We start from the raw sequence: 26,921 nt of genomic DNA, 5'->3' as shown, positions 1-26,921 counted from the left end.
TAAAAAGAAATATTGAGACTATAAATTATGAAAAGATTTAATATCTTTAAATTACTATAACCGAAGCAGGTTATATATATTTATGGATTACCCATTTTTTCTCTTGTTTGTTGCATACAAACATGGACATGCTGATGAAATCACATGTAAAAGTAAAGTGTAAGTGTACTGAAATTAAGATCAGCTGGCATGATCGGTTGGTCATTCCGAATGAATCTGATGCAAATGTAATTGAGAATTCAGGTGGCTTATCTGATGAAGAAATAAAAGATTCTTCAAGAATTTTTTGTGTTGCTTGTTATCTTGATTCTTGATAAAATGATCATTGTACCAGCTAAGGTTAGGAATATAATTCCTTTTCGAACATATAAAAAGGTGAATATGGGCACATTCACCTGCCATATGGATCATTTGCAACTATATTATAGATGCATCTATACGGTGGTCACATGTGCTTTTTTGTCAACTTACAAATTTGTGTTGGTAAGATTGTTTGCTCGATTTTTAGATAAAGAGCACAATTCCAAATTATGAAATTATATTGATAATGTTGGTTGATTTAGCAGAAATTGTATACCTCCAATTATAGCTAAATCATGATTATGAGAACAGAACTCCCAAATAAGATTTGGTAATGAAATAATTTTATTTAATATTTAGCAACACATGTATGAATCAAGCTAACAAGGTTTCCCCTTTAAAATTGATTCAGGGTCAGGAACCAAATAATTTTCATCTAAAATGTTGAATGTCTTGTTATGATTTTTATTGCTCCACCATGCACAAATATGAATTCCCAAATAAGGTCGGGATGAATGTTAGATTTTCTAAACAAGAGAGAAATATGATTTTGACAACTGAAAATTATGTGTGAGGTTAATTATGAATCATCTAGATCCTCGTTCAATAAATATGTGAACTTAAAGTTCAAGGGATAATTCATTTGTGTAATCTTACAAATCAATTGCCAAATCAATGTACAGACCCTATGATATAATTCAGCTACAAATGCTCAAATGTGAAGTCCTTGAATGACAGAGTCTATGATACACTGTGAGCGTTATAGACCAATAAATTTCAAATATGGAATTCCTTGAAGAAGGAAGAAGCAAATGATCAATATTGTAATGATAATGAGGCAAGTGCTATAAAAGAGCATATTTACATAACACTTCATAAAACCTAGGAAAAGTTCAGGTACCTAAAAATGAAGAGATCTCGATAAGTTATGTCATATTGTAATCGATTTCAAATAACCGTCTATGGTATCTTTGATATGAGATAGCGCTCAATCATATAAATTGTGTCGAAGATCTTTAATTCAAATCTGTCATAGAATGTGGATAGATAAATGATTGGCCAAGTAAAATGCATAATTCAAGTATATTTTATTTCACTTAGAAAAGTTATGTTTTGGACTGATAGTTCATAAATCAAGGTATATGTTAGTGAGGTACGAATAAATTATTATGCGATAGTATAACCGTAAGATATCAAGTACGGCTTGTGCCTTAGGGCATAAAGGTTTGTCGCAAAAATTCTGACATTATTGGAGATGTTTTCTCCTATGGTGGATACAATGAGATTTGTTTTCATATGGCAACGTATGAAAAACTTGAATGCATATAATGAATAATTGTCATGTCTAGCTAGACAATAAAGGTTATATGAAAAAAAATCCTTGAAGCAATCGAGGTGTCTGAAGCATATAAATGTTTGAAGGAAACTTTTTCAATAAATCTTCAAGAATCCTTATATGGACTGAAATCAGGAAGAAAAAGATACAAAAGAAATGACCCTAATTGTCCTTGCATTTTTATGAAAAGGTCAGCATCTGAACATGAGTTGTGTATGTTGATGACTTAAACATCATTGACATTCTTAAAGAATTTTTAAAAGCTATTGAGTACTTGAAAAGGTGAAAAGGTCTTGGTTAGACAAAATTTTATTGTGACCTGCAGATTGATAATTTGACAAATTAAATATTTGTCCATCAGTCAACATACACTAAAAAGTTTTGATGCAATTTTATATGGATAAATCACATTTATTGAGTACCCCGATGATTATGAGATCAATTGTAATAATTGATGATTCATTTTGATCTCAAGAGAATGATGAATCAGGGTAATAATGCATCTTGCTAACAATACTCAACCAGATATCTGTTTAGCTGTAAATTTACTAGCAAGATTCAGTTCATCCCCAACAAAAGAATATTGAATTGGTGCTATGTATATACTTGAATATCTTTTAAGGACCATAGACATGGGTTCATTCTATTCCAAAGAATTCAAGTTAGAACTGATTGGTTACGCAAATGCAGAATATTTATCTGATCCGCATAAAACACGATCTCAAACACGCTATTTGTTTGCATGTGGAGACACAATAATATCCTAGCGATCAATGAAGCAAAGGTTGCTATGTAGAAATAAAAGTCCTCCATGAAGCAAGTCGAGAGTGCGTCTGGTTGAGATAGATGACGCACCATATTCAGAAAATGTGTGGTTTTTCATTGAAAAAAATATACCAACCACAATGTACGAAGATTGGAGACATCATCACAAGAAATTAAGTGATATTTTAATCAGGGGGAGTATAATACACGTTGCACTCTTTTTCTCTTGATCGAGACTTTTTTTCCACTAGGTTTTCCTAACAAAGTTTTTAATGAGACAACAAATAGCGCGTATCCAAAGATATGTGTAATCTTTTTCCTTCACTAGAATTTTTTTCCCACAGGGTTTTTCCTAATAAGGTTTTGACAAAGCACATTATCTATGTAATTCCAAGGGGGAGTGTAATAAATATATTGAATTAATTAACTGGATTGTCCATTGGATATTCATGAATTACTTGTATTCATGTATGTATATTTCCAAGGTTATATGATTCATTGTAGATAAACATGTATCTATTAATTTGGTGACCTTTGAGAGTGATATCTCAACACTATAAATAGAGATATCACTCACCATGTGAAGAACACACTTAAATAAGAAGAAAATTCATCTTCTTTTATTTACTTGTCTTGTCTTCTTCTCTTTATGATTACATTTTTATGAGCTTAATTTTATAACAACATTAACTTTATAAGTGTTTTTTTATTTCTTTATTAATTTTGTACTTTTTAAAATGTTTCCTTTCCTTTTATTTTTTATTTTACTTTTAAGTTTATTTTCTTCTTTCTCTTCAACAAGAACACCACGAACCTTTTCGTTTTTCTCTTTACCAAGAAACACCAGCAACAACAAGGGTTGTTGCAGCAACGGTGGAACCATGTGAACTTCACTCATCCACCACGAATTTATCGTCTTCATCGGCCTTCCACTACGTGAGAATAGACCCACTAACCATCAATTTCGTTGTGAACCACAATTGCTACTACCTTTGTAGCTTCAAGTTTTTTAAAGTAGGAGATGCAAATTCAAGCATAAACACAAAATTTAAGTGGTAGGTATTGCATCTACCTTCCTATTTCAGATCTGATAAAGTTTTGACTATCAAATCTACAATAAATATCAAATACCACAAAAATCTTACCATATCTTCATTTTAAAGATTTCTATCCAACTAAACTAAACTAACTGCATCTAAAAATTTAATCCCCAAAATTAATCGAGTTTTTGGAGCATTTTTTAATGATTTTGAGTGAGAGAAAAACAGAAAATTATGTAGAAATTGAGATTTTGAAGGGTATTAGGCGATTGTTGAAAAAAATTGGAATTTATGAAGGTTAAATTGAAAAATTCGGATGCTAATGGATGGAAAAATCTCCAACTAATAGTTAATGTCATGCCTGGAGATAAAGAAAACAAAATAATTGATTTTCATACATTAAAAAAATATTTATTACGTGGCGGGCACGTGTCCAACATCACTTAATACGAATATGGGAGTGAATTTTTGAAGGGGTATATATTTTACTTTTTGAAAATGTTCAGGGGGAATAGGACCTCTGTAAAGTATGAGTATGTAGTTAGAAATTCGATTATAAATTGGGGGGACTTTTGACCATTTTCTCAATAAAAAACATAATAAGAAGTAAAGAATAAACTAACAAAAGAAAATTCAAGTACTTTAACTTAAAATAAGATCTTAAAAACATATAAAAATAACAATTTTATTCATTTTTCAATTCAATGATCAATCTTCTGTTTCAATATTCAAAGAAGTCTCTAGTTTCTAAATGAATAATATGATCAAGATCATAAAATATCATCTTTCAATATTAAATTTACTAGAACATTTTCATCATTCTGAGAAGGCTCCCCCTGAGCATCATCCTTAAGAATCAAATGTGACTCCACCCAAACATAAGAAAAAGAGGTACCACATTTATTTTTTCTTTTTTGAAAGAATTTTAATAAAGCTCGAAAACTATTAAAGTGTTCTATATTCATTTCAGTCGACCTTTCAGGCCACGAGATAACAGTGATCGTCTTTGCATCTTGAATGATTATTTTGTTAACATATTGTTCTTTCTTTTATAATGACCACCATCTCGACGATTATTATATCATCTTTTGTTATTATCATGTCCACTCATATCATTATGAAATTAATCATTTAGTCTTATTTGAGACTTGCCTTACACTTCTATCATATTTGCTCATGATAATGGAGCAATTTCAATTAAACAAATTTCATGATTTCATTAAAATAACAATATGTTGCTCAACCACCAAATAACATCAGATCAATACAAAATATTTCTGAAAATTCTTTTTACGTTATTAATATAATGTCACATTTGAGGCATGAGAAGTAATTACCATTTTTTATAATTTTTGCTCACATAATTTCAATTAGAAAGTCATTCTAAAAACAATAGGATTGTACTTAATTACGATTGTGAAATTATAGATGTATCCACTCATAATGAGCTTTTGCCAATACCGTTATCTTAGGTGGTTATACATTTATTTCAAAACACAATTTAAGCGGATGTTTCACTATAAATTAACTATAGTTTTAATTATTCTACAGTATTTATTACTAGTTTCAGTAAATGTTAACACCCAAATTTTGTCAGAATTATAAATCATATTTAATATCTTATCGGTCTTCTTTATGACTCACAAATAATAATTATAAATATATGACAAAAAAATATTTACGCATATTCTAACTAATATGTTATCATATTTCATAGTATTTAATTTATAGTTAGTTAGTGACATATACATAGCACAATATTTTAATCCTTAAACATTTCGATTATCATACCCAATTAAGTATCATAATAATATCTAAAGCAAGTCATGTATGCAATAGTTAAATTGCAGATCGAAAACTTACGAAAGTCCTATTAGAGATGTTATGAGCATTTACATATATAGCTGAGTTGAAAAGAAAATGAATAACTTTAATACAAAAGACTGTCCTAACTAAAGAAGATCTCAGTTTGTTAGAGACTGTATTTTTTTTTATTTCACATTTTTTCTTTGTTTTATTTTTCATAATAATAAATATATCATAGATAAAAGGAAAATGGTCAAAAATATCCCTCAACTTTCGTCTATTAGTTATATTTATCCTTCGTTATACTATACAATTATTTATAACCCGCTACCAAATTTAGCAAATATACTCCTCAATTGGATATTTTCCCCCAAATAAAAGAAATTATTTGATTTTCCTATTTAAGTTCGAATTCAACCCACTAAATAAATAAATTCAAACAAAAAATAAATTTAAAAATCTTCTATTCTAATCTTCTTCATTATGTTCCTCCGTGAAAATACTATGCTTCGTCTGCCCCCAATATATCTGGATTTTCTTCATTTCATTCCTCCATGAATATATATATATATATATATATATATATATAGAACATAAAGGAGGTGATGTGACACCTCCCTATGACTTCCATTCACTTTTTCTTATTTTTTTCTTTTACTTGACATTTTTTTTCTTATTTTTTTCAATTCTTTTATAAAATAATCTTTTTAACTTATACCTCTTCACTTATATAAATTCTATTCTTAAATTTGTATAAATAATATTCACGATGCTAGCCTTGTTGCCTTGGCATTGGCTGATTCAAGACATCCTCGCAAAGGCGCCATCTTTCTTAAGTGACTTTTATAGGCCCGATAATCCTTCGGGGGCTGGTATGTCCTTTCAGTTCTGGTCTGGGGAACGCCGATCAGAGAAAGCACTCCTATACTGCCTGGTGTTGATTCAGCAATTTGCGTCAACTCCCAAACTTTTCATATTCATAACCTCTTTGACCTTTCACATTCATAACCTCTAATTATTTAATGTGGAAGGTTACATTAACACTTAAAATTACACTAAAATTGTGTGTTATTTTGTAGTCATCTTTGATTAGAAAATTAGTGAAAGACATGTTACAAGATTTGTAAGCTTTGAGGTGCATTGTCTTTTTCAAATATTATTTCATATATTACTTTTAATTAGCAAGTAAGGCTAATATGTCAGCATATTTTTATTTCTTCTAGATAGATTATTTTATTTTGTTATCTTTGAGATTCACTTTACGACTAATAATGTATTTGTTATTATTTTTCTTAACTTTTGTATATAGGATGAAATGATAACATCCAGCGATGGAGATTAATGGATTTTGAGCTATATATATTGATTATTCTTTATTTTTTAAGTGCTTAAGAAGTAATGTTTCTATCATATCATTTCCTTTTGAATTATTTATATTTTGTCAAAAATGATTATATAGGAGAATTTATGATTAAATGTAATAAGAGAGATATAATATTTTCTTTTTTATCTTTGAGATTCATTTTAGGACTAATAATTTATTTGTTATTATTTATCTTGACTCTTGTATATAGGATGAAATGAAAATATCCAGAGATGGAGAATAATAGATTTTGAGCTATATATATTGATTATTCTTTTTTTTGGGTGTTTAAGAAGTAATGTTTCTATTATATTATTTCCTTTTGAATTATTTATTTTTTGTCAAAAATGATTATATATGTTTAAATGCAATCTTCTCCTTATTCTTCATCTTTTTCTTTTTTGGATAGATAATTTTTAACTTATTTAATCATATTTTGCCGATTATAGGAGATATATTTACAATAAATTTGGTTAGACATTCTTGCATAATTTGATTTTACAAGGAAAAATAATTTGATATATCAAATATAATTACGACTCTTTCTTTGTTGAAATCATACATTTAATATTATTTGTTTGTGTTCATGAAGATATAAATCCTGAGTTTTTTTAAGAAAAATATTTATTTTATACTCTTTAGACCTCTATATGATTTTTAGATAATTTGATTATATTATAATGATAACACTCTTCAAAAATAATTATTTGCCCAAGTAAATTCATCTCTTACTTTTTATTGATAATATTAGTTTATTATATTTGTGGATTAATATTTTAAATCATAGAAGTAGAAAACGAGTAAATAGATACCGATATGCTACTTAAAGAAATACGTACATGTACTTTCATAGTCCGGTAAAGCAATTTTTATTAACAAAAATGATAGAACATAAGAATGTAAAGTTAATTTATAATTTTGAAAATACATTTGGTTTTACCAAAAATTAATTATTTATTAATGTGTAAAATTGCAATTCTTAAATTATTCATTTTTGTTGTTTTTTAGAAAATTTCAAGTTGTTTATTAATAAGTCAAGTTCCCGTCTTTGTATTTTTCATATTTGTTATTTTTCATGAGTTCTCAAATTATTTCAAAATTGCGATTTATTTATAATTTTAAAAATATAGTTGGTTTCCTTCCTTTCTATTTACTTATAATAAAATGTTTGTCTCAATTACTCTAATTTGTTTGTCTTTTCATTTTCTGTAATTAATGTTCTTTATTAGTATAATAATGTACAAATATTAATTCTATTATGTTACAAGCAAGTTCAAAGCCATATTATTAGTTCTCTTAATTAATGTGACTCTTTATTTTTAGGAATTTATTATATTAAATGTTATATTTATTTAAAATGTGAAATATACTTAATAATATTTTTGTGTTTAAGCCAAACAAAATTAAAAGAAATAGAAATTGTATGTGTCCTTTATAAAAAAAAATAAAAAATTGCGTAGTTGATTCTCTCTTTTGCTCTCTTTTATGTTATTTTTCAATTTTATATTTTTTTCCCAATGTAAGTTGTCCCAAAAATAATTGGATATCTAAACCTAAGTATAATAATAATAAAATAACAATAATAATAATAATAATAATAATAATAATAATAATAATAAGAAGAAGAAGAAGAAGAAGAAGAAGAAGAAGATTGTTTAAAAAATAATTATTAAAAACTTGTTAATACAAATATTAAATTAATCTAATATTGTACAGTAAAATAATTAAAACATGTGATGATTGGGTGATGACGAGGACAGGTAATAGTAATTGTGAATAAGGATTATTAGTGTTGTCTAACTTATATAGTCATGATTAATAATTATTAATAGCAATCTAAGTTACACATTGCCAAAAATCTATACTAAGAATATAACTAAAAAGATTACAAATAAGCATAAAAGAAAGATAAGATTTCAAGTTTATATAAATTATACTAGAAAAATCTCAAATAAAAATGAAAAAATGATCATAAGTTTACATTTCAGTAGTTCTAATATTATCCAATTCTTATTACCTTCTCTTTTTTTCTCTATGAGTTAAATTTTAATATTTAACTTTTCAAAGTTCACATATATTGATTTCTTCATAAAGTTCATATTTAATCTAGATATTTTTCATAGCTTTTCTTCTATAAAATTATGTGATTAACAAAAAATTCCTTTTATTAAAGTAATTATTGATATTTGTATGTAGTTTATTTTAATTTTTTTCATAGTTGCGGAAGCGCGACCAAGTACACTAGTTCATAATAGAGGAGGATCCATGATTTTCCTCTCAATGAATTGCTTTAGGTCATTCAAAAAACTGATGTTCATTCAAATTTTCTTTGCTATCTTTATTACAACATTTCAGATATCTCGATTGAAAATGAGCTCATTTTGTAAATATTTTATTTTTAAGGGTCGATTAAAACTTTTTCTTTTGCATGATTTGTGTATTGTTATTGGTTCGTAACTCAAATAATTTGTATATTGTTATTAATTTTTCCTTATTCTTCTTCATTGTGTTTGGATTTCTTGTTTGAGTTAAAATCAATATTTGCTCAAACTCAGTAATGACATAAAAATTTCTTTATGTGATTGAATAAAAAATGCCTTATGAAAATTATGGATATTTAAGAATTTGATACAAGAACATTTTTTTAAAAAAGTTTTCTTGAAAAAGGTATAAGAAAATTGATACAAGAATGTATTTTTCTGTAAATTTTTTGTCATGATTCAAATCAAGTCGTGAGTGACTTCCACCCTTAATCTCCTAGGTGGGCAAACCAATAAATTCAACCCCAACTTATATTTATCTTTCCACTTACAAAATACTAACGATAATGCGGAAGCTTAAAGCTTATCGGTTTAAGAAACACAAATCTATTAAAGTCTATTATATGTCATTCCTAAAACCTGATAGTCATCACATCAAGGACTCTAATCTTCAAATACCAAATCTAAGAGTATTAAAGATACCAAAATAAATGAATAAAATAGTTCATGTCCGAAACTAAGGGCATCATGTCATAACCAAGAGAATCCAACACGAGCTTGGATGAATATCTCACCCTTGAACCTGATATGCTGAGACTGACAAGAGTTGAGGGCGAGTCAAAATCGTTGGTACACTTGCTGCACTCCATAAAAGGAAAACAAAGAAAAACACAAGTAAATCTTAGTAAGGGGTAATATGTATTGAGTAGATATTATCGGCCAACTCAAAATAGTAACTAATATACAATGAGTAATAGTATAAACTCAACTATAACACTTAACAGGTGATAAGCAACAACCAACATGAACCAGTATCAACAACACTAAAGTAAATATATAATAAGTCAACAATATTAATATCATACATGAGGACTCATGCCTCCAAACCAAATCATTTTGCGAATCGATTTCTTTAAGATTGATTTATGTTTTTACTTTAATATTACTGTGTCGGTACGTGATATCTGATCCAATAATATCATGTCAGAATGTGACACTCCGGTTCAATTATACCATGTCAGAATGTGACACTCCGGTTCAATTATACCATGTCAGAATGTGACACACTGATATAATAATACCGTGTCGGAACGTGAACACTTTGTTCCAATAATATCATTAATTTATCATTATTATCACCACTTTTCAATCCATAAACAATATTTCATCAAGCCTTCTTTATTCAAGGCATCACTTCGATAGAGAGGGTTCAAGATTATAAATTTAACGGTCTCAGAATTTTAGATCAATCACAAACCACACAAGAGAACTTCATAATATCATTCAATGCATATCAATCACTATTAAGAGTCTATTTATCAAAATAATAAACCATAACCTACCTCCACCAAAGAACTGAAGTCAAGCAAGCTACTTCACTAATACTTTTCCTTTCCTCCTTGCTTCCGAACCCTTCCAATCTATCAAGTATATGTGCATCATTTGTAAGTTAACGAGTCTACAGACATCTTGTTATTATATGCCTAGCCTAGCCCCAAAAATTTACCATGCACAAATTTATATTCAAATTCTTAATATTGAGGTCAATTAATATGTCAAGTCTCATATTTCTTAATATCAAGCCTAGGGTTAAGTCCTAATTCCTCCAAATAATATATTCTTAATAACATTCAAAAACTATAGTGTATCTAATATTCAATTACTCATCTCTAATATACCAAAACTTGCATTTGTAATATGATAACCTCAAAAGTTATTGTAACCAAATTTACATGCCAACTAATTTAATTATGAAATCAAATTGCATCCAATCTTTTTTGTACATCAATTCTATCTTTCATCAATATATAACTAAAGTGATTACCAGTGCTAACCATTGCATTAGTATCCAAATAGTATCCAATGATGACTTATTAGAATTTACTAATACTTGCATCAACAATTTTCAACTCCAATTAACTCTTGACTCCATTTTTCTTCTTTCTTTTACTCTATTTCAATAACATATAGTAGTAGTATATATGATTCTAAATTAGTGAATTCAGAGATCTGTGAGTTGTACCAGATTCCGTTGATGATCCTTCTGGTTGTGGCACACTGTAAGTTTTCTTGCCTAATTATCTTTTTTATTGTTTAGGGTGAATAAGTATCAACTAATAATTATATAATTACTAAACTCTCTAATTTATTATTATTCATGGCCATATGGTAATTTAATTAAATAAATAATGGACTTAGTCCATAACTATCAACTAATAAAAGTAATTAAAACCATCCCACTAAATTGATTATTTAATATTGTTGGATTTTAAAAAGGTGTGAATGGAAAATGAAGAGTTGCGATTTTTATGAAGAGTTGTGACTTTTATGAAATGTTGCGACTTTTATGAAGAGTTGTGGCTTTTATGAAATGTTGCGACTTTTATGAAAAGTTGTGATTTTTATGAAAAGTTGGGACTTTTATGGAAAGTTGTGACTTTTATGAAAGGTAACGACCTTTCTGAAAGATTTTGACTTTTCCAAAGGTTTGTGACCTTTCAGGTAAGGCACAATAAGAACCTTTTCGCACTATTTTTTGTTTTCTATAAATTGAGGGATTTCCTCTCATTTTAAATAGAATTTATGGACTTCTTCTTCAACTACTAAATCTAGTATTCTAAGTGTACTTTACTGCCGTTGAGTGGTTCGCTGACACCAGAGTTTTTGGTATTTATACTCTGGTGATTGAGATCATTTTACCTTGGGAGGTCATATTCCAAATCAAACCTCGGATACTAGAGGAGAATAATTTCCTTAAGGGGACACTGTAAATTCAGTGGACTTGATCTTTTTCCTATTCAAAAATTTTTAGATTCTGGTACGTGTTTTACAAACTTTAGATTTGTGAATTAATTTCAGTTCTTCTATTCTTTTGTTCTTCACTGGTTCATTAAACTTGATGATAACTTCGTGTTTCTGCAAAGTTTGTTGGAATCAGTAAGATTCTTTAGACACATATTAACAACAACTCTTCTTTAAGAAAAATATTTCGTATATTTTTTTAAAAAAAATTGTTTCTGATTCTACTTTCGCTACTAGTTTTAATTTTCTAGTTGTGAAAATGTTCTTAAACTTTGTTTTCTTACAAAGATGTTCAAAATTTTATTCTAAGTATGTTTGAAATACAAGATGAACAACAAATATTACCCATCAGTTATATGCTATAGTTAACGAATAGTTCAAATATCCATTTAAATTTTATGAAAAGAATCAGAATAGTTCTACTATTCAAAATGACCGAATGGACCGTTACATTTCTGAAATGAATATATAGGAAATTGATGATAAGAATGTATTTTTTCTGGGAAATTTTAGTTGGAATTTGAAGGAACTAATTTCTTGATAAATGGATTTAAAATCAGTCAAATAATGAACAATTATTATTCATGACTTTATATTCGATTGACTTTTTAATACTCAAAAAATAATAAAAATAATTGTGTCCCTCACATAATCATATCCTACTCTCTACTTCGGTTGGAACTACCCGTCCCCCTATTATTCCAACTAGAGGTAAGACCAAGGTACAACGTTCTTTAAAATCACATGTGTGGAAACCTTGTTATTTGAATGAACAAAAAACTTTTCGTGTATGTAATATTTGTAAACAACATTTTAAATATACATCTGGTGGGACTGGAGGTTCAACGGGGGATTAAAAAAATATTTGATTAACAAGCATAGTAAAGAGTGGTTTGCATATATGTCTTCTCTTGAAGTTGTTGAAAATTGTAGTGTTGAAGCATCGGCTAGAGGATCAAATATGGTTCAAAGTGAATTAAATACTTCGAACTCAAGTGGTCCTCTTACACATCGAACCTATAACAAGGATCGTGATCGTGAAAACTTTGCTAAAATGGTTGTTGTTTGTGGTTTACCTTTTAGTTTTGGAGAACATCCGAATTTTATTGCATATATTCGTGAAACATATAATCCTAGTTATAAAGGTTTATCAAGAAGCATGATAAAAAGAGATAATTTTTTGAATTTCAAGAAACACATTGTCAATATTTACGTGCCTATTTTGAACTAATGGATTGTAGAGTTGCTATTACTACTTATATGGGTCATAGTCCTAATGGTTTTGATTATTTAACTGTTACTGCACATTGAATCAATTATAATTGGAATTTACAAAAAAGAATTATTGGTTATAAAATTTTTCAAAAGAAAAAAACCAGAATTTATATTGCTACTACTGTGTTGGAAATTTTAATATTTTTCGGTCTTTGTCATAAAGTCGTTAGTATTATTTTAGATAATGCTTCTGCTAATTTAAATGCTATTAATATGCTAGAACCTAGACTTTGTCCTATTAGTAAATATGTTTTTCTTGTTAGATGTGCCACACATATATTAAATTTGGTTGTTAGTGACGGTGTGAAATTATTTGAAAATAGTTGTGATAAAATTGATAATGCTTGTTTTTACATTTTTCATATGAATAGTAGTAGTAGAATTAATCAATTTAAAGAACTTTGTAATGCATTTAAACTTCCGTTTAGAAAATTTCCGAAGCATGTAAAAACTAGATGAAATTCCTTTTATGATATGCTTGAAGTTGCTTATGCATATAGGCAACCTATTACTACGCTATTTAATAATCATAATGTTTATCCTGAATTAAAACTTAATGATAGTGATTGGGATGAAGTAAATGAACTTAGAATATTTTTGAAATCATTTTATGATGCTACTAAAAAAAATTCTGGAATATATTATTCAACTATTTCTGAAATTTTAATACACATATGTGAGATTTCATCTATCTTTTCTAATTATAAAACAAATACTTTATTTATCTCTTCTATTGAAGTTATGATTACAAAATTTAAGAAATATTTTTTTCCTATTCCTCAAATTTATTTAACTGCAATTTTTTTCAACCCCGAATATAAAGAATATGGTGCAAAAACTTTAGTTGAATGCATTTATCAGAATTTAGATATTTAACCTGAAGAAGAACCTGATTTGGTAACATGTCAAAATAGTATAAAATTCTTTGCTAAAGAAATGTATGATAAATATTCTTTCTTAGATAATGTTGAAAATCCTCAAACGTCTATGAATCAAGTAGGTGCTCATGGACGAGTGAAACATAAACTTAGTCTTGACTTTTTCTAATAAATGTGAATTTATTAAATATCTTGAACAGGGTATGGATGATATTACAAATGATGATGATATACCGCATCTATTGAACTGGTGAAGGAATCGTGGAACTCAATTTCCAAAACTTAGTAGAATGGTGAAGGATGTGCTTGCATTTCAAGGATCATCACTAGCTTCCGAGGCAGCTTTCAGCGCGGCAATATTTCAAATTGGAGACCACATATATTCGTTAGCAGAAGACAGCTTGGAGATATCAGTGTTATTTAGAGACTGGATAAATACTGAGCGTAGAAATCAAGGACTTCCAAAATTAGATAGTCAATTTGAACTTTTCATAGATTCAGCTATTGGATGTGGTAGTGATGATAGCATCGAACTTCAAGATCGTCAACGAGCTTTACCAAGACCAGAAGTTGATTACAATCAATCCATAGCTGAGTTAGAAAGAGAATTTACGGGACTATACAACTATTAGTATTACATTCAAAACTTAGTTGAAACAGGACCCATCCTAGAAGGTGGCAGCGTAAACTATGTACTCTACTAATAGTTGCAAATTGAAATTGCAATTTATTATAAATCTAAATAAATTAAATTGATATTTTTTAATTTTGTAATTGTTTAATCCTTATTTCAATTTAATTTTTTTTAAAATTACAAATTTTATTTATTTAATATTTACAAGACATAAGTTATAAATATAACTTATAAAATATATATTAATGAATATAAGTAATAACTTATAAAGTACAAACTTCAAAAAATTTAAATTTTGAAAACTTTATTAGACTTTACTTGCAAACTTAACCAAAAAAAAATTTAATAAAATATCTTTAAAATAAAGTTAAGTAAAAAATTATAGTATAAATTTTAAAACTATTAATTTATACTTAGAAAAAAAAAATAATTGTATTTTCGTAATCCCTCAAAAAATATCATCTCGTTTATCGAAAATCGTTCCATCCTGGTCCGTTCCAGTTCGTTCCGGTTCCATTCCGATATATAGTAAAACGGAACGAAATTAATTATTCATCTCGATAATTTCGGTCCGATTCATTCTGATACCGATTAATATACCGATCAATAGATTCCGATCCGATGAACCGATCCCAATCCATTGACCAGTCTTAATTTAAAGTAATTAAATTATTTCTAATCATATCATCAAAAGATCAAAATTTCAACTTTAATCAAATTTATAGAAAAGAGTCTATTTTTATTGCATTCATATATTAGATTCATGGTATTTGAAGTAATTAAATTATTTCTATTCATATCATCTAAAGATAAAAATTTCAACTATATATATATATATATATATGCAATATTCCAGTATTTCTGGGACCTTATTAAAACCTCTGATTCTTCAACCTCCTCTCAACTTTTTCATCGCAAGGATGTCTCGAGAGAGAGCCAAACGTGCGACACTGCCTCCAGCTCAAGAGGTGCCCCACGATGCATAATTTTTTTTTGGAACTACTAAATCTAAATTAACCCCTCAGTATAAAAATTTATGCCATTTTTCTTGTATATGGATGTTTGATTTACTTGATTTATGATTTGCAGAATATTGAGAAGTTGGAAAAGGTTGTAAAACAGGGAAATTACTATGGAGCTCAACAGATGTTTAAGTCTATAAGTGCAAGGTACAATCTTTAAAAAGCCCCTCTTTTTTTTTGATAATTTGACATCAATTCTAAAAGGGGTAAGGTTTAATTCAGTTTTTTTTTTTGTATATTTGATATGATTTCAGATATGTGTCTGCTGAGAGGTACTCTGAAGCTTTGGATATTCTTAAGTGTGGTGCTTGCTTACAATTGGAGAATGGACAGGTTATGATCGATTACACTTGTATGCTTTCTCGATTTTTATGTGAATGTATTTGATTGGGTCCATAGAGTTAATTGAAGGTTATGATTTACAGTAGAAGTTTAGCTGATAGTTGAGTGTTCCTGTGGGATAGTCTTGGTGGTCGTAATTGGATCTTCTTTCTTACTAGTGGTGTTAGCACTATTCTCATAGTTTCTTGTTTTTTGATTTTGGTTATGGCCTGTGTGTCTTGTGTTTCGGTTATCATTGTGTTGTCGTTATTGTTCTTTCCTCTGTATATTGTGGTCTGCTCTATGTTTCACATTATTTCGTTGGTATTGTTCTAATTTTTCTATTCCATCTTTCAAATTGCTCGGAAATGCTTTAATTTAAGCCTGAGATCTGTAGGAAACAAACTCTCCATCTTTACAAGCTAGGGGGTAAGATCTGTGTACACTACTACCCTCGACAGTCCCCACTTGTGGGATTACAGTGGGTATGTTGTTGACCGTAGAAGATATTATAGTGATGGTTAGCTTGATAAGAAAAGCATTATAGGTTGAACACCTTAATATACTTGAATCGTGAAAGTTGTATAGAAGTAAATCGTGCGAAACATTTTTGGAATGTTCTAATATTAAAGGAGTGCGTATAAGTTTGGATTTGAGTAGGGTCTGGGGCTTGTGCCTTTTTTCATTTCCTAGACATTCTTAGTAGGAAGATTTTTTATATGTATTGTGGACAATTCAGCAGATAAAGTTATCACTTGCAACAAAAGTCTACTATCTAATCTGGATAACGTCATGGTCAAACTTATGTCCATGAAAAATTTTAGACTCGACGGAGTTGGTAATGACACTTAAATATACTTGAAACTCAAAGCACTTTGAGATTATTCTTGGTGCGAGACTAAAAATAGATATGTTTTAATTCTGTATTGATTAAAGACGATCTTGACAATTTGCAGGTTACCTGTGGGTCAGAGCTTGCTTTGTTGTTTGTTGAAACTCTTGTAAAAGGAAAAGTTTCTTATAATGAAGAAACTCTTGGTAAGTCTTCTCTTATGTTTATACGTTCTGGTAAATTTTCCTATTCTATACATTTGTAATTTATCAAGCTGAGTTTGTTCATGAACTATCAGTTAGTCATTTCTTTATTCTTGTTTTGCTCTGTTCATTATCCTATTTTATCATTACTGCAAATCACTCCAGTCTTTCTAGTTCACGTGTCTGTTTCTCGACTTAATTTGCACTTAGTAAGAAAGGAGTCCTAGTAATTTGTAATATCAAGAAAAGAGTCTATCACTCTGATAGTACCCTCCTTAAAGAAAATTAAAACTGTATCTGATAATGGTCGACTTGTATTAAATATTAATCTCCTAGAACTTCTGAAAAATACCGCATGACTAGCCTTTAATGTGGTAAGATATTGAATTATCAACATTTGTCGCTTTTCTCGCTTCATGCTCGACAAAACACTGTTAGAGGCAGGCAAATAATGGATATTGTTTTGACAATTAATGAAGCAATTAATTCTGGAATCTGACAAAGAAAGCATGGCAGTTTTGGTAAACTTGATATCGAGAAAACGGATGACCATGTCAACTGACGTTTCATCCTCGGAATGCTGAGACAGATGGAATTTGTGGAGAAGTGGATCAATTGGTTTTGCATCTTAACTGTGGAATTTTCCATCCTTATTAATGGGGCACCAGAAGTTCTTTTTGGTACACATAGAGGGATAAGACAAAGGGAACCTTTGTCCCTTTTCTTATTTATTATAGCCATGGAGGGACTTAACAATATGCTTAAGATTAGGAGGATCTAGGGTTTCAAAGTTCCTGAATTTGAGAACAGACTTGAGATTACTCATCTCTAATATGCTGATGATACTCTAATTGTGAGAATAATATTGACATATTTTGGAAGTTTCTCTAGTCTTCACATTAATTGGAGTAAGAGCCATCTATTCCCAGTTAATTTGACATCCAATATGGGGCAGTTGTGCCAGATTTTGGCTGTAGTAGTGGTACCTTGCAATCAGTTATCTCGGCATGCCTTTGGGAGCAAATTAAGATCCAACGAGATTTTTTGGTGAAATGTGAGAAGCTCTCCAGATGGAGATCACAATATTTATAAACAGAGAAATATTATCTTGATAAATTCTGCCGTAGATCAGATGCTATACCCATGTTGTTAGATGGAGGATCGACAAAATCAGGAGATCTTTCTTTGGAGAAGTAATAAGGAGAAAAGAAGCTTCCATTTAGTAAATGAAAACATCTTATTAAAATACTCTCTGTCCCTAATTACTTGTTCACTTTTGAATTGACACACCTATTAAGAAAACAATAATAGTGAGTTTACCATTTTACCCCTATTAATTATGAATTGAATGAATTAAAAACTTAAGAGTTCATTTTGTCAAAGCAATTAAAAGAATTGTCCTTTATTGATTTGTCAAAATGGACAAGTATTTAGGGACAACTAAAAAAAGGAAATGTGGACAAGTAATTAGGGACAGAGGAGTACAAGATTTAAAAAAAAAATTAGAAGTCAAGGTGGACTAGGTATCAAAAACCTTAAGAATCAAAGTGAAGTTCTTAAGGTGAAATGGCTGTGGAGATATTGTCAGGAGCTCCAAACTCACTGTAGTATTATCAAAATAACCAAACAGCTGGATAGTTGGATTTTTAAAGAAGTTACTACCCCTTATGGTGTAAGCCTATGGAGAACCATTAGGTCCTAGTGGCCTTCCCTAAAAAGTAATTTTACTGTCAAGGTTTTGGACATACAAGTGGATGAGTTCTGCCAGCTTACAAGATTGATTCCCTGATTTATTTGCCCTAGCCCAACATTTAACACAAGAGAGTAGCTGAATGGGATTTGGTCCCCCAAAGCTATGTTGTTTTGACTCTTCAAAAATGTCAAGCATGTCGAATCCTCCAAAAGTAGTGCATCTTTGGAGGATCCGATCCGTGTGTAACAACATTTTTGGGGAGTCTGAACAACACAGCTCAGAAGACTTCTGAACGATAGGAGATTCCTAGGTTCACTGACTTTTACAAGTATCTGGAATCTTTTCTAGGGCCACAAAGTGGAGTGGACTGTTTATGGTGGAATGGACATAACAAAGGTATTTACAAGGTGAGGGAGGGGTACAAGATTTTAAATTAAGCTAAGACACAGATCACTACATGTGCTTGAAGTACATTTGGAAAGTTAGAGCCTCAAAAAGTGTCCTATTTCACTTGGCATATAGCTAATGAGGCTGTTGTAGCCCATGACAATCTATCAAAGAGGGGAATATCCCTATGTCAAGACGTTATTTATGTGGAACTGATGCTGAGACAACTAGTCATTTTTTTCTGTGCTGCATTGTCACTGACCAGTCGTGGAAGATTTTTATTAGTCTTGGAGGCATCTCATGGACAATGCCATTAAGATTGTTGACACTCTTTTAGCTGAGAGGAAGTTGGAATTCGTGCAAGAAATAGAGATACAGGGATGATTATCCTAGCATATATTTGGTGGACCATCTGGAGAGAAAGAAATGCCAGATGTTTTTTTTTTTTAAAATTGCTACATTGTATTCCTCCAGTAATAAGGATATGCTGAAGATAGTGGCAGCAATGTGTAGAAGATCAAGCTTAACTGTATATTGTTATTTTGTTTCTGGTGTACAAAGGCTTAATATGAAGATACTGAAACAACCCTAGAATTTGGAATTTGTCTAGTATGCCATCTCAGTTTAATATTTTGTTCTCTTTTTTTTTTTTTTTTTTTTTTTTTTGTAAATATGGTTTTTCAGTATTGCCTAACTACTGGTTTTTAAACAAATTGTTACCAGTTCTAAAAAAAAAACCACCTATTGCATTTTTATTTGTCGAAAGATAATAAAACATCACTTCAAAGGTAATTAAACTTAAGGGATCTATACATATTCTTCTGTATGTGAGTTCTTCAAATAACCAGGAAAGAGAGACAAAATATTATGTAAGTTAACCAGCATGAATTAAATCCTGATGTGACTTCATATTGCTATATCATAAGGAATAATGTAAACATTGCTGCTCTACATTTTTTTAACTGGTAACTTTGCTGCTCTACTTTTTTTTCATGTATTGATGCTTAATAATTAGTTCCAGTTCTTTGCTTGATCATAATGCAATTCTCCTTAGACCATGTCAGGAAAATCTATGAGAAATTTCCTCGACCTTCGGTGCCACAAAATTTGGACCTCACGGATGACGATGATGATGAGATGCAAAAACTTTCAGAAGCCATCGCAGCAGCCAAAACCCGAGTAGATTGCTGTTCTTCTTTCTTAAAAGCTTCTATCAAGTTAGATGCTCTCCCTCTCTCGTCCTTGCACATATTCTCTATGTTTGTTTCATTTGTAAATTCTTAAAAAACATATCATTTTAGTTGTTTGAATTATGTATTTGTTAAACATTTTATATTATACCACCGAGGGTTAGCTATTGAGTTTGCTTTTAATTTTAAAAGGAATTGGCTTTTAGTGAATGGGTACCATACTTTTTGGATAATTGATAGAAGAAGAAATAATGAACTCAGCCAATGTACTTAGATCTCCAGAAGTAGCGCTTAACTTTTTACACAATTGGTTGGGTAGTCTTCATTTAGATCCTTCCATACTCTTCTTCAAAATCTAACTGTGCAGCTTATTTGAATAGCCCATGGATTGAGCAAAAGAAAGGCCTCACCTCCTTAGCTCTCCTCAAAGCTTATTTGGTCTTTCATTTTTTATGGAAATAGGAGAAGTATCAATGTGTTCCCTCGAACCCAAACCTTCACTTTCGAAGTCCCACTGTCCATTCTGCAGTCGTTTCTGGAGGATCCACACTGCTGTGCAATCTTCCTGCAAGATATCTTCAAGTACCTTTTTCACATCTTTGTTACATCGTGTGAAATAGTAAACATTACCTCATCTTGCAATCTTTTCTGGTAGAAATTTCTATCAAGGGTTAGTATAAACCGTGCCACTGTCTATTTATAAGAGCTCATACACGATTATGAGTTCACAGGGCTGATCTTCCCCTGATACAAATTTGGAAGCAATTAGCCTTAGAATCTTGGATACACACTGAAGCGCACATTTTGGAGAGGCGAAGTGCTCAACACGTTTTGAACTTCGCTTCGGGGCTTAAGCGCGCTTAAAGCAAGCCTTTCACAACCTATTCTGTGTCCACTTATTTCGGCCAAGCCTGCAAAGGGCAAGTTGTCGAAAGTGATTTTGCCTAAAAAATGGAAAAGAAGGTGGCAGCAACAATACTGAAGGTGGCAGCCTAACGAGAACAACAACAACAAAAAAAAGTGGACACCTCACGGAAACACAAAACGCACTCTTTGCAAGCAACAAGTGCATCAAGATGCTAAGTATTGTCATACCGGTGCTTATAGTATGTGCAATGTGTGGAAATGAAGTTCTTGATACCAAGTTATACAAACAGAACAATGTATGATGAGGACATGGTGATGACCTAACTTCTCTGTTACCTCAGCACTCTTATCCTAGAGACTAGAGACTAATTCCTACTTTGTGAATGTGATCAGACACGATGAGAGGCAGTTAATTCTATATACATGATTCTGTAAAATACTTAAAGAGCTGCACCCCATGCGGTGCCATAAATTGGTGGTCTTTTGAAACATTTTAAAAAGAAGTTCTGAGGGAAAATTATCTTGGTGGTTTTATTAAGCGGCGACATCTTGTCTTCCTCTTTCAATGTTCTATGACCTCATTTATTTATTAGCATCTTTGGTGAGAAAGTTGTTCTTTTATAGGTGGTCAGTTGAATTTGGTGCACTTAGGTACGGATCTCCAGAGCTGCATGAGATGCTGGCAGATTATATGTATTCTCAATCTCCTGAAGTGGTATGTTCTCCAAGCTTGATCGTCTTTTATGCTTATTAAAAGAAACATGAAATGCCTTTTTTTGCCGTGGTTTCCGAGTATCGCTTTGCGAACCCGCTAGCTGTACCCACCGGGTCCCGCTGTTTCAAGGCGGGTGCACCATGGTTAGTTCCACGGGGCCCTGGAACTAAAATGGTTCTATCTTCATTTCTAGAAAGAAAGATTAGGTTCTAAAATGACTAAGGCCTCATTTGTTTTCATTAAGATTAAGAGGTCTGAATCTGAATACACATCTGAATACTAAGATTTGCATAAAGATGTGAGTGTTTTGATCTGAATACACATCTGAATATTAAGATGTGATCTCTAAATCTAACTCTAAATAATTAGTGTTGTTTGTTTTCAATATCTGAATATCTGAATGTAGAAGTGAAATTGAACATTTTATTAATAAATATTATAAAATTTTCATTTCAACAAAATATATCACTTTTGATTAGAATGTTTTTTTTAGAAGTTCTAATAATCATGATTTGGATTTCTATTTTTTTCATTCAAAACATTGATAAACAACAATACACCAAAAATATTATTGTAACCAGTGTTCTTGACACACGTCAAGTCAAAAAATTATTAATATAAAAAAAAATACTTGAAAGGATTTATGAGAACTTACCTATTGAGAAAAAAATGGTGTTTGATTGAGAAAAGAGAGAAATTTTTTAGTTATGAGATAAAAGGCACGCTCAAAAAAGAGAAGCTATGATTTATTAATTGATAACTTATCAAATGAGTCTAAATGTTGATAAGATTCTCCTACAGATCTGAATCATTCAGACTTCTTCAGACTCATTAAGAGGTTTTTTAAAAAATAAAACAAATAAACTTAATGAGTTAAATCTGAATGATTCATATTCAGACCTAAAAACCAAACGTACTTAATGAGCTGAATCTGAATGATTAAGATTCAGACCTTCATTAAGTGCTAACATATGAGGCCTAAGACAATTCACAAAATTAAGAACCGGCATAAAATGAATGATTATCTTGTTTTAGAGTTCAACTGTTCCTAATGACCACCTTTTTCACCTTGCTTATACTACTAACAAACTATATGGAACTACAACTTGAAAGAGGCTAAAGCATAAGATCATATTTCTCCGTTGGTCTAGATTTCCACTTACTTGACCTGCTTGCAGTAGCTGTTAAATATTTTCATATTTATGACTAGTGTCTTTACCAGCAGTGGTCTTAATGTTTCCTCACAGTACTTTGCTATCTGAAATTGAAAGGAGGTAGTGGCTTCTAGTAGCTGACAGTTAACGAAATTGGATTCCAAGGCCAATCATTGGAAATGTGGTGGACCTCCTTACATTCTTCTTACTTTGCAGGACATGGTAAAAGTATCTTTTCATTTTGTTAGAGGAAGGAATCTCAAGAAATTTGCTTCGACTATCATTAATTTTATGGGCAAGGTAACCACTGTTTCCTGTGATTCTTTCACTATCTAGATATCACGAACAAATAATTAGGTTCAAAAGCTGGATCTCCAGTTTCCTGTGGAAATATATTTTTTCATCCATTTTAGCATTTTGTTTCTTTTGCTAGGCAGCAATTTCATGAAGGTTTTTGTGGGGAATTAACTTGATTTGAAATATAATGTAATTCATAACATTTAATCTGCAGTGCTATCCAGGAGAGGATGATTTGGCTATTGCCCGGGCTATTTTGATGTAAGAAGAGTTGTAAGATGAATAAGTGCCTTGCATTCAATTAATGTTCTGCTCAGTTTGTCCCATTTGTGCTGGTTCATATTAGGAACATTGTATTTAATTAAATTATTTTACACTTTACAGTTACTCCAAGGTCTGTAAATATTTGCAATTTTCTAAGCATTTGCACTATTGTAACTCTGCATATTACTGCCTCTTTAATTGTAATGTTCGATCTTTGTGCATATTTGTCAACCAGATTAATCACGTTTGGTTTGTTCCAGCATATGGAACACAAATGGCTATCAGAATGCTAGGAACATGGTAGCAAGGCATCTTAGAAAATACATTTGGACGCAAATTTCTATGCATATACCTAATAAATTTTTTAATATGAGTTTAAAATGTCCTGAGCGCCATAAACTAAAATATACTTCTCTAGCTGTTTAAATTCTCTATTTGACTGATGTTCCAGTCAAGAGTCTTTTTTACGCTTTTCTTTTAGTTTTTAGCTTGTAGCCTGTAGGTCGAGCATATAGTTTCATTTTGTCATTCTGCTTTGGCAGGTACTTGTCTCTGGGAAATCTAAGAGATGCTAACAAGCTCATGGACGAGGTGGAAAAGGAAATGCAGTCGAAGCATCTTGACTTTCCTCGGTCAGAATTAATGGAGTTTGTCAACTACCTTTTGCTGACGTAAGTCTCAGTATGTTTGTTGAACATTTCACCATTTATTTTGATGTGTTAAGAAACATATATTTTTAATTTTTTTATATACTGTTGCCTCTTTCTCATTTTGAATAACTCCAACTGTCTATCATTATTAAGTTCACAATTTTTATACAAACATTACTCCTGTAACCCCCTCCCTCTCCCTCCCCCCCCCCCCCCCCCCACTGTCTGTCAGATCTTGCAATATTGGTGCCTTCTGCACTAGGATTGAGGCCTTGTGATCGTCCTCGTGTCTTTTACTTCATTTAAGACAAACGAATTGACGGTTACAAACTCAATTTGTAATTCAGGTTGCAGAGAGATGCTTTACCTCTCTTTAATATGTTGAGACAGAACTACAAGACTAGCATAGATAGAGATCCTCTATTTAATGAGGTAAGCTCTTTGAAAATGTGAATAATGACCCTTCTTTCAATATCTATGATGAAAGATTCTCTTTATAGTTTTGTTCTGTTGTTTAATGACTCCATTCTCAATCCAGTTAAGACTGATGGTTTTCCTCGTAATTTACATCTTTTACTGTTCTGTGGTTTAGTTGCTAGATGAAGTTGCAAAGAAGTTCTATGGCATACAGCGTAAAAGTCCTCTTCAAGGCATGTTTGGTGATATCTTCAAGGTAATATAATCTTTTCAAGGTTTAGCAATTCAATAACTACTCAGATTAGAGTAGTTAATTAGGGGCACTTGCAAATTATAAAAACATATATGATTGAACTCCCTGAAGTTGTAGAGAAAAATGAAACAACTCTATTTTCAGTAATAAGAAGCATGTTTTACTAGCTAGTATGAACATCAGAATCTATCTTCATGCCAGAACCACTTATTTTTTGATGAATCAGACTTCCCGTTCAATACGAGGTTTTTTCTCTTTGATCTACCTTGTATCTTGGTGTAAGCAGAACTGTGGGATTGAGTAGATGGCTGACTAGACTCTTGGAGGCTGAAGTGTGCTTGTTATATATATGTGTGTGTGTGTGTGTGTGTGTGTGATCAGAGTTCTTTATCAACCACCATCTACTTCAGATGTCCCTTCAGAATTTTTTTTCAAATACAAAAATTCAGTATCTTCCTCGAATTAGTGAAATAGACACGACTCCTTTGTCCAGAATAAAAAGTGGTGGGTCAATTTTTCATAATTATATACAAAGACAGCTTGTGTAACCACTAGCTAGACAACCTAGTGAGTTTTCATTCTCACTTTCTGAATTTGGTTCGTTCTTGCTGACCCAAAATTTAATCCAAGTAGTTGGTGAAGAAACAGGAAACCTAATTAACTACTCTAATCTTGTTTGGCCTATTTGTTGTTGGTTATCACATCACTCAAGTTCTTACCTTTCCAGCTGACGCTGACTCAAACAAGCCTTATCGAGTTAGTTTCTGTAGGTTAAAATGTACTTGCCACTAGTTAGGTAGAAAAACAAATTGTCTTGCCACATTCCATAAATTCAAGGTAGCTATTTGTATACTGTGAGAACATAAATCCCCCCAACCAAACCTAGCATTTTCTTTTCTTTTAACCAGTTCTTGGTGTTTGTCGTCATAGCTCTCTCTCTCTCTCTCTCTCTCCCTCTCCCTCTTGTGTTTTTGTTATTGCGTAATAGCTTTTCCGGTTTTGCAGATGATGGGAGGCGAATAGAACAGGGAAAGAAATTATTTCAGCATGATCTCACATCTATATAGTGTGTCCTGATAGACTAGTTGGTTCATTCAACACCAATCCAAGTAGTCCATGAAAGATTCCTTGCAGTTAAATGGCTGTGCTTGCCATAATTATTTATGTTTGATATGGTTTTATGAACATATGTTGCAGAATGTGGTCATGAATTCTCATTGAATGCTCAAGGTTCCCTATTGTTGTTGCCAATATGTGACCCCCCTTGCAATTATTTCTATTTTGAAATCAAAATATCCTGTTCTTTTGCCTATACATGTTCTCTTACTTTTGAACAATAACATTTGAGTCTCAGATTTTAGTTGTATTATAAGTCTCTGGTTGAAAGAATTTGAACGCCCTTGTGGAGGAAACTATGCCTAGCGTGCACCAAAGTGCGCGGTTTCAAATTTTTGTTCCTATGAGGGTTCGGTTTTAAATTTTTTCTCCGCTTGATAAAGTCTTTAAAAATGATCTTAACTTGAGAAAAATTCGGTGAGAAGAATATATTCCGCCCCTTTCTGGTCCGGTTTTCCGGACTGTTGATTTTTTTTAAAAAAAAATTAAATTAAACTAGCTGTTGCCAGGCATTGGGTAACAGCTATTGTCCCCCACCCAACGGCCGTTTCACCCTCTTAACACTCCCCCTCCCATCACCCAAAGCATCCCTATACGCTCCAAACTTTCTTTAATATCCTAAAGTTTTTAAAAATATATTTTAATCTTATTTTTTAATTATAAAAATCTCCAAATTTAATTGTTTTTACTCATAAATTTTCTTCATCTTCTACTTATATAAATCTCAAGTCTCAAATCTCTATTAAATTACAAATTATATTAGTTTAATATCAATTTTAGTGGATAATTTTTGGTCTTTGGAGTAACTTTCAAGTTTCACCTTTCCTTCAATTTTTTGTTTTTGTCATACACGTCTACTTT

At 30.9% G+C, this 26,921-nt stretch overlaps 1 protein-coding gene across 1 annotated transcript; it reads left to right on the top strand.

The window, feature by feature from the left end:
• Positions 1 to 15,400: 15,400 nt before the first annotated feature.
• Positions 15,401 to 26,256, top strand: LOC101262234 (protein GET4). Its single transcript, XM_004244742.5, has 12 exons — positions 15,401 to 15,647; positions 15,769 to 15,848; positions 15,956 to 16,034; positions 16,979 to 17,060; positions 20,192 to 20,354; positions 21,819 to 21,909; positions 23,280 to 23,363; positions 23,575 to 23,621; positions 24,167 to 24,295; positions 24,622 to 24,706; positions 24,867 to 24,947; positions 25,950 to 26,256. Exons 1-12 carry the CDS (start codon positions 15,522 to 15,524, stop codon positions 25,965 to 25,967), a joined length of 1,065 nt encoding a protein of 354 aa, XP_004244790.2. The 5' UTR covers positions 15,401 to 15,521; the 3' UTR covers positions 25,968 to 26,256.
• Positions 26,257 to 26,921: the final 665 nt, after the last annotated feature.

This window comes from Solanum lycopersicum, chromosome 8, assembly GCF_036512215.1.
Source record: "Solanum lycopersicum chromosome 8, SLM_r2.1".
Taxonomy (NCBI): Eukaryota; Viridiplantae; Streptophyta; class Magnoliopsida; order Solanales; family Solanaceae; genus Solanum; species Solanum lycopersicum.
This window is presented reverse-complemented; position numbering and strand designations above follow the sequence as displayed.

Excerpts from the sequence above, each read along its gene's own strand:
- LOC101262234 (XM_004244742.5), top strand. The coding sequence starts at position 15,522 with ATGCAATATTCCAGTATTTCTGGGACCTTATTAAAACCTCTGATTCTT. Across the intron at positions 15,849-15,955 it reads TTTAAGTCTATAAGTGCAAG|ATATGTGTCTGCTGAGAGGT; the intron begins GTACAATCTTTA and ends ATATGATTTCAG. Across the intron at positions 17,061-20,191 it reads TTATAATGAAGAAACTCTTG|ACCATGTCAGGAAAATCTAT; the intron begins GTAAGTCTTCTC and ends AATTCTCCTTAG.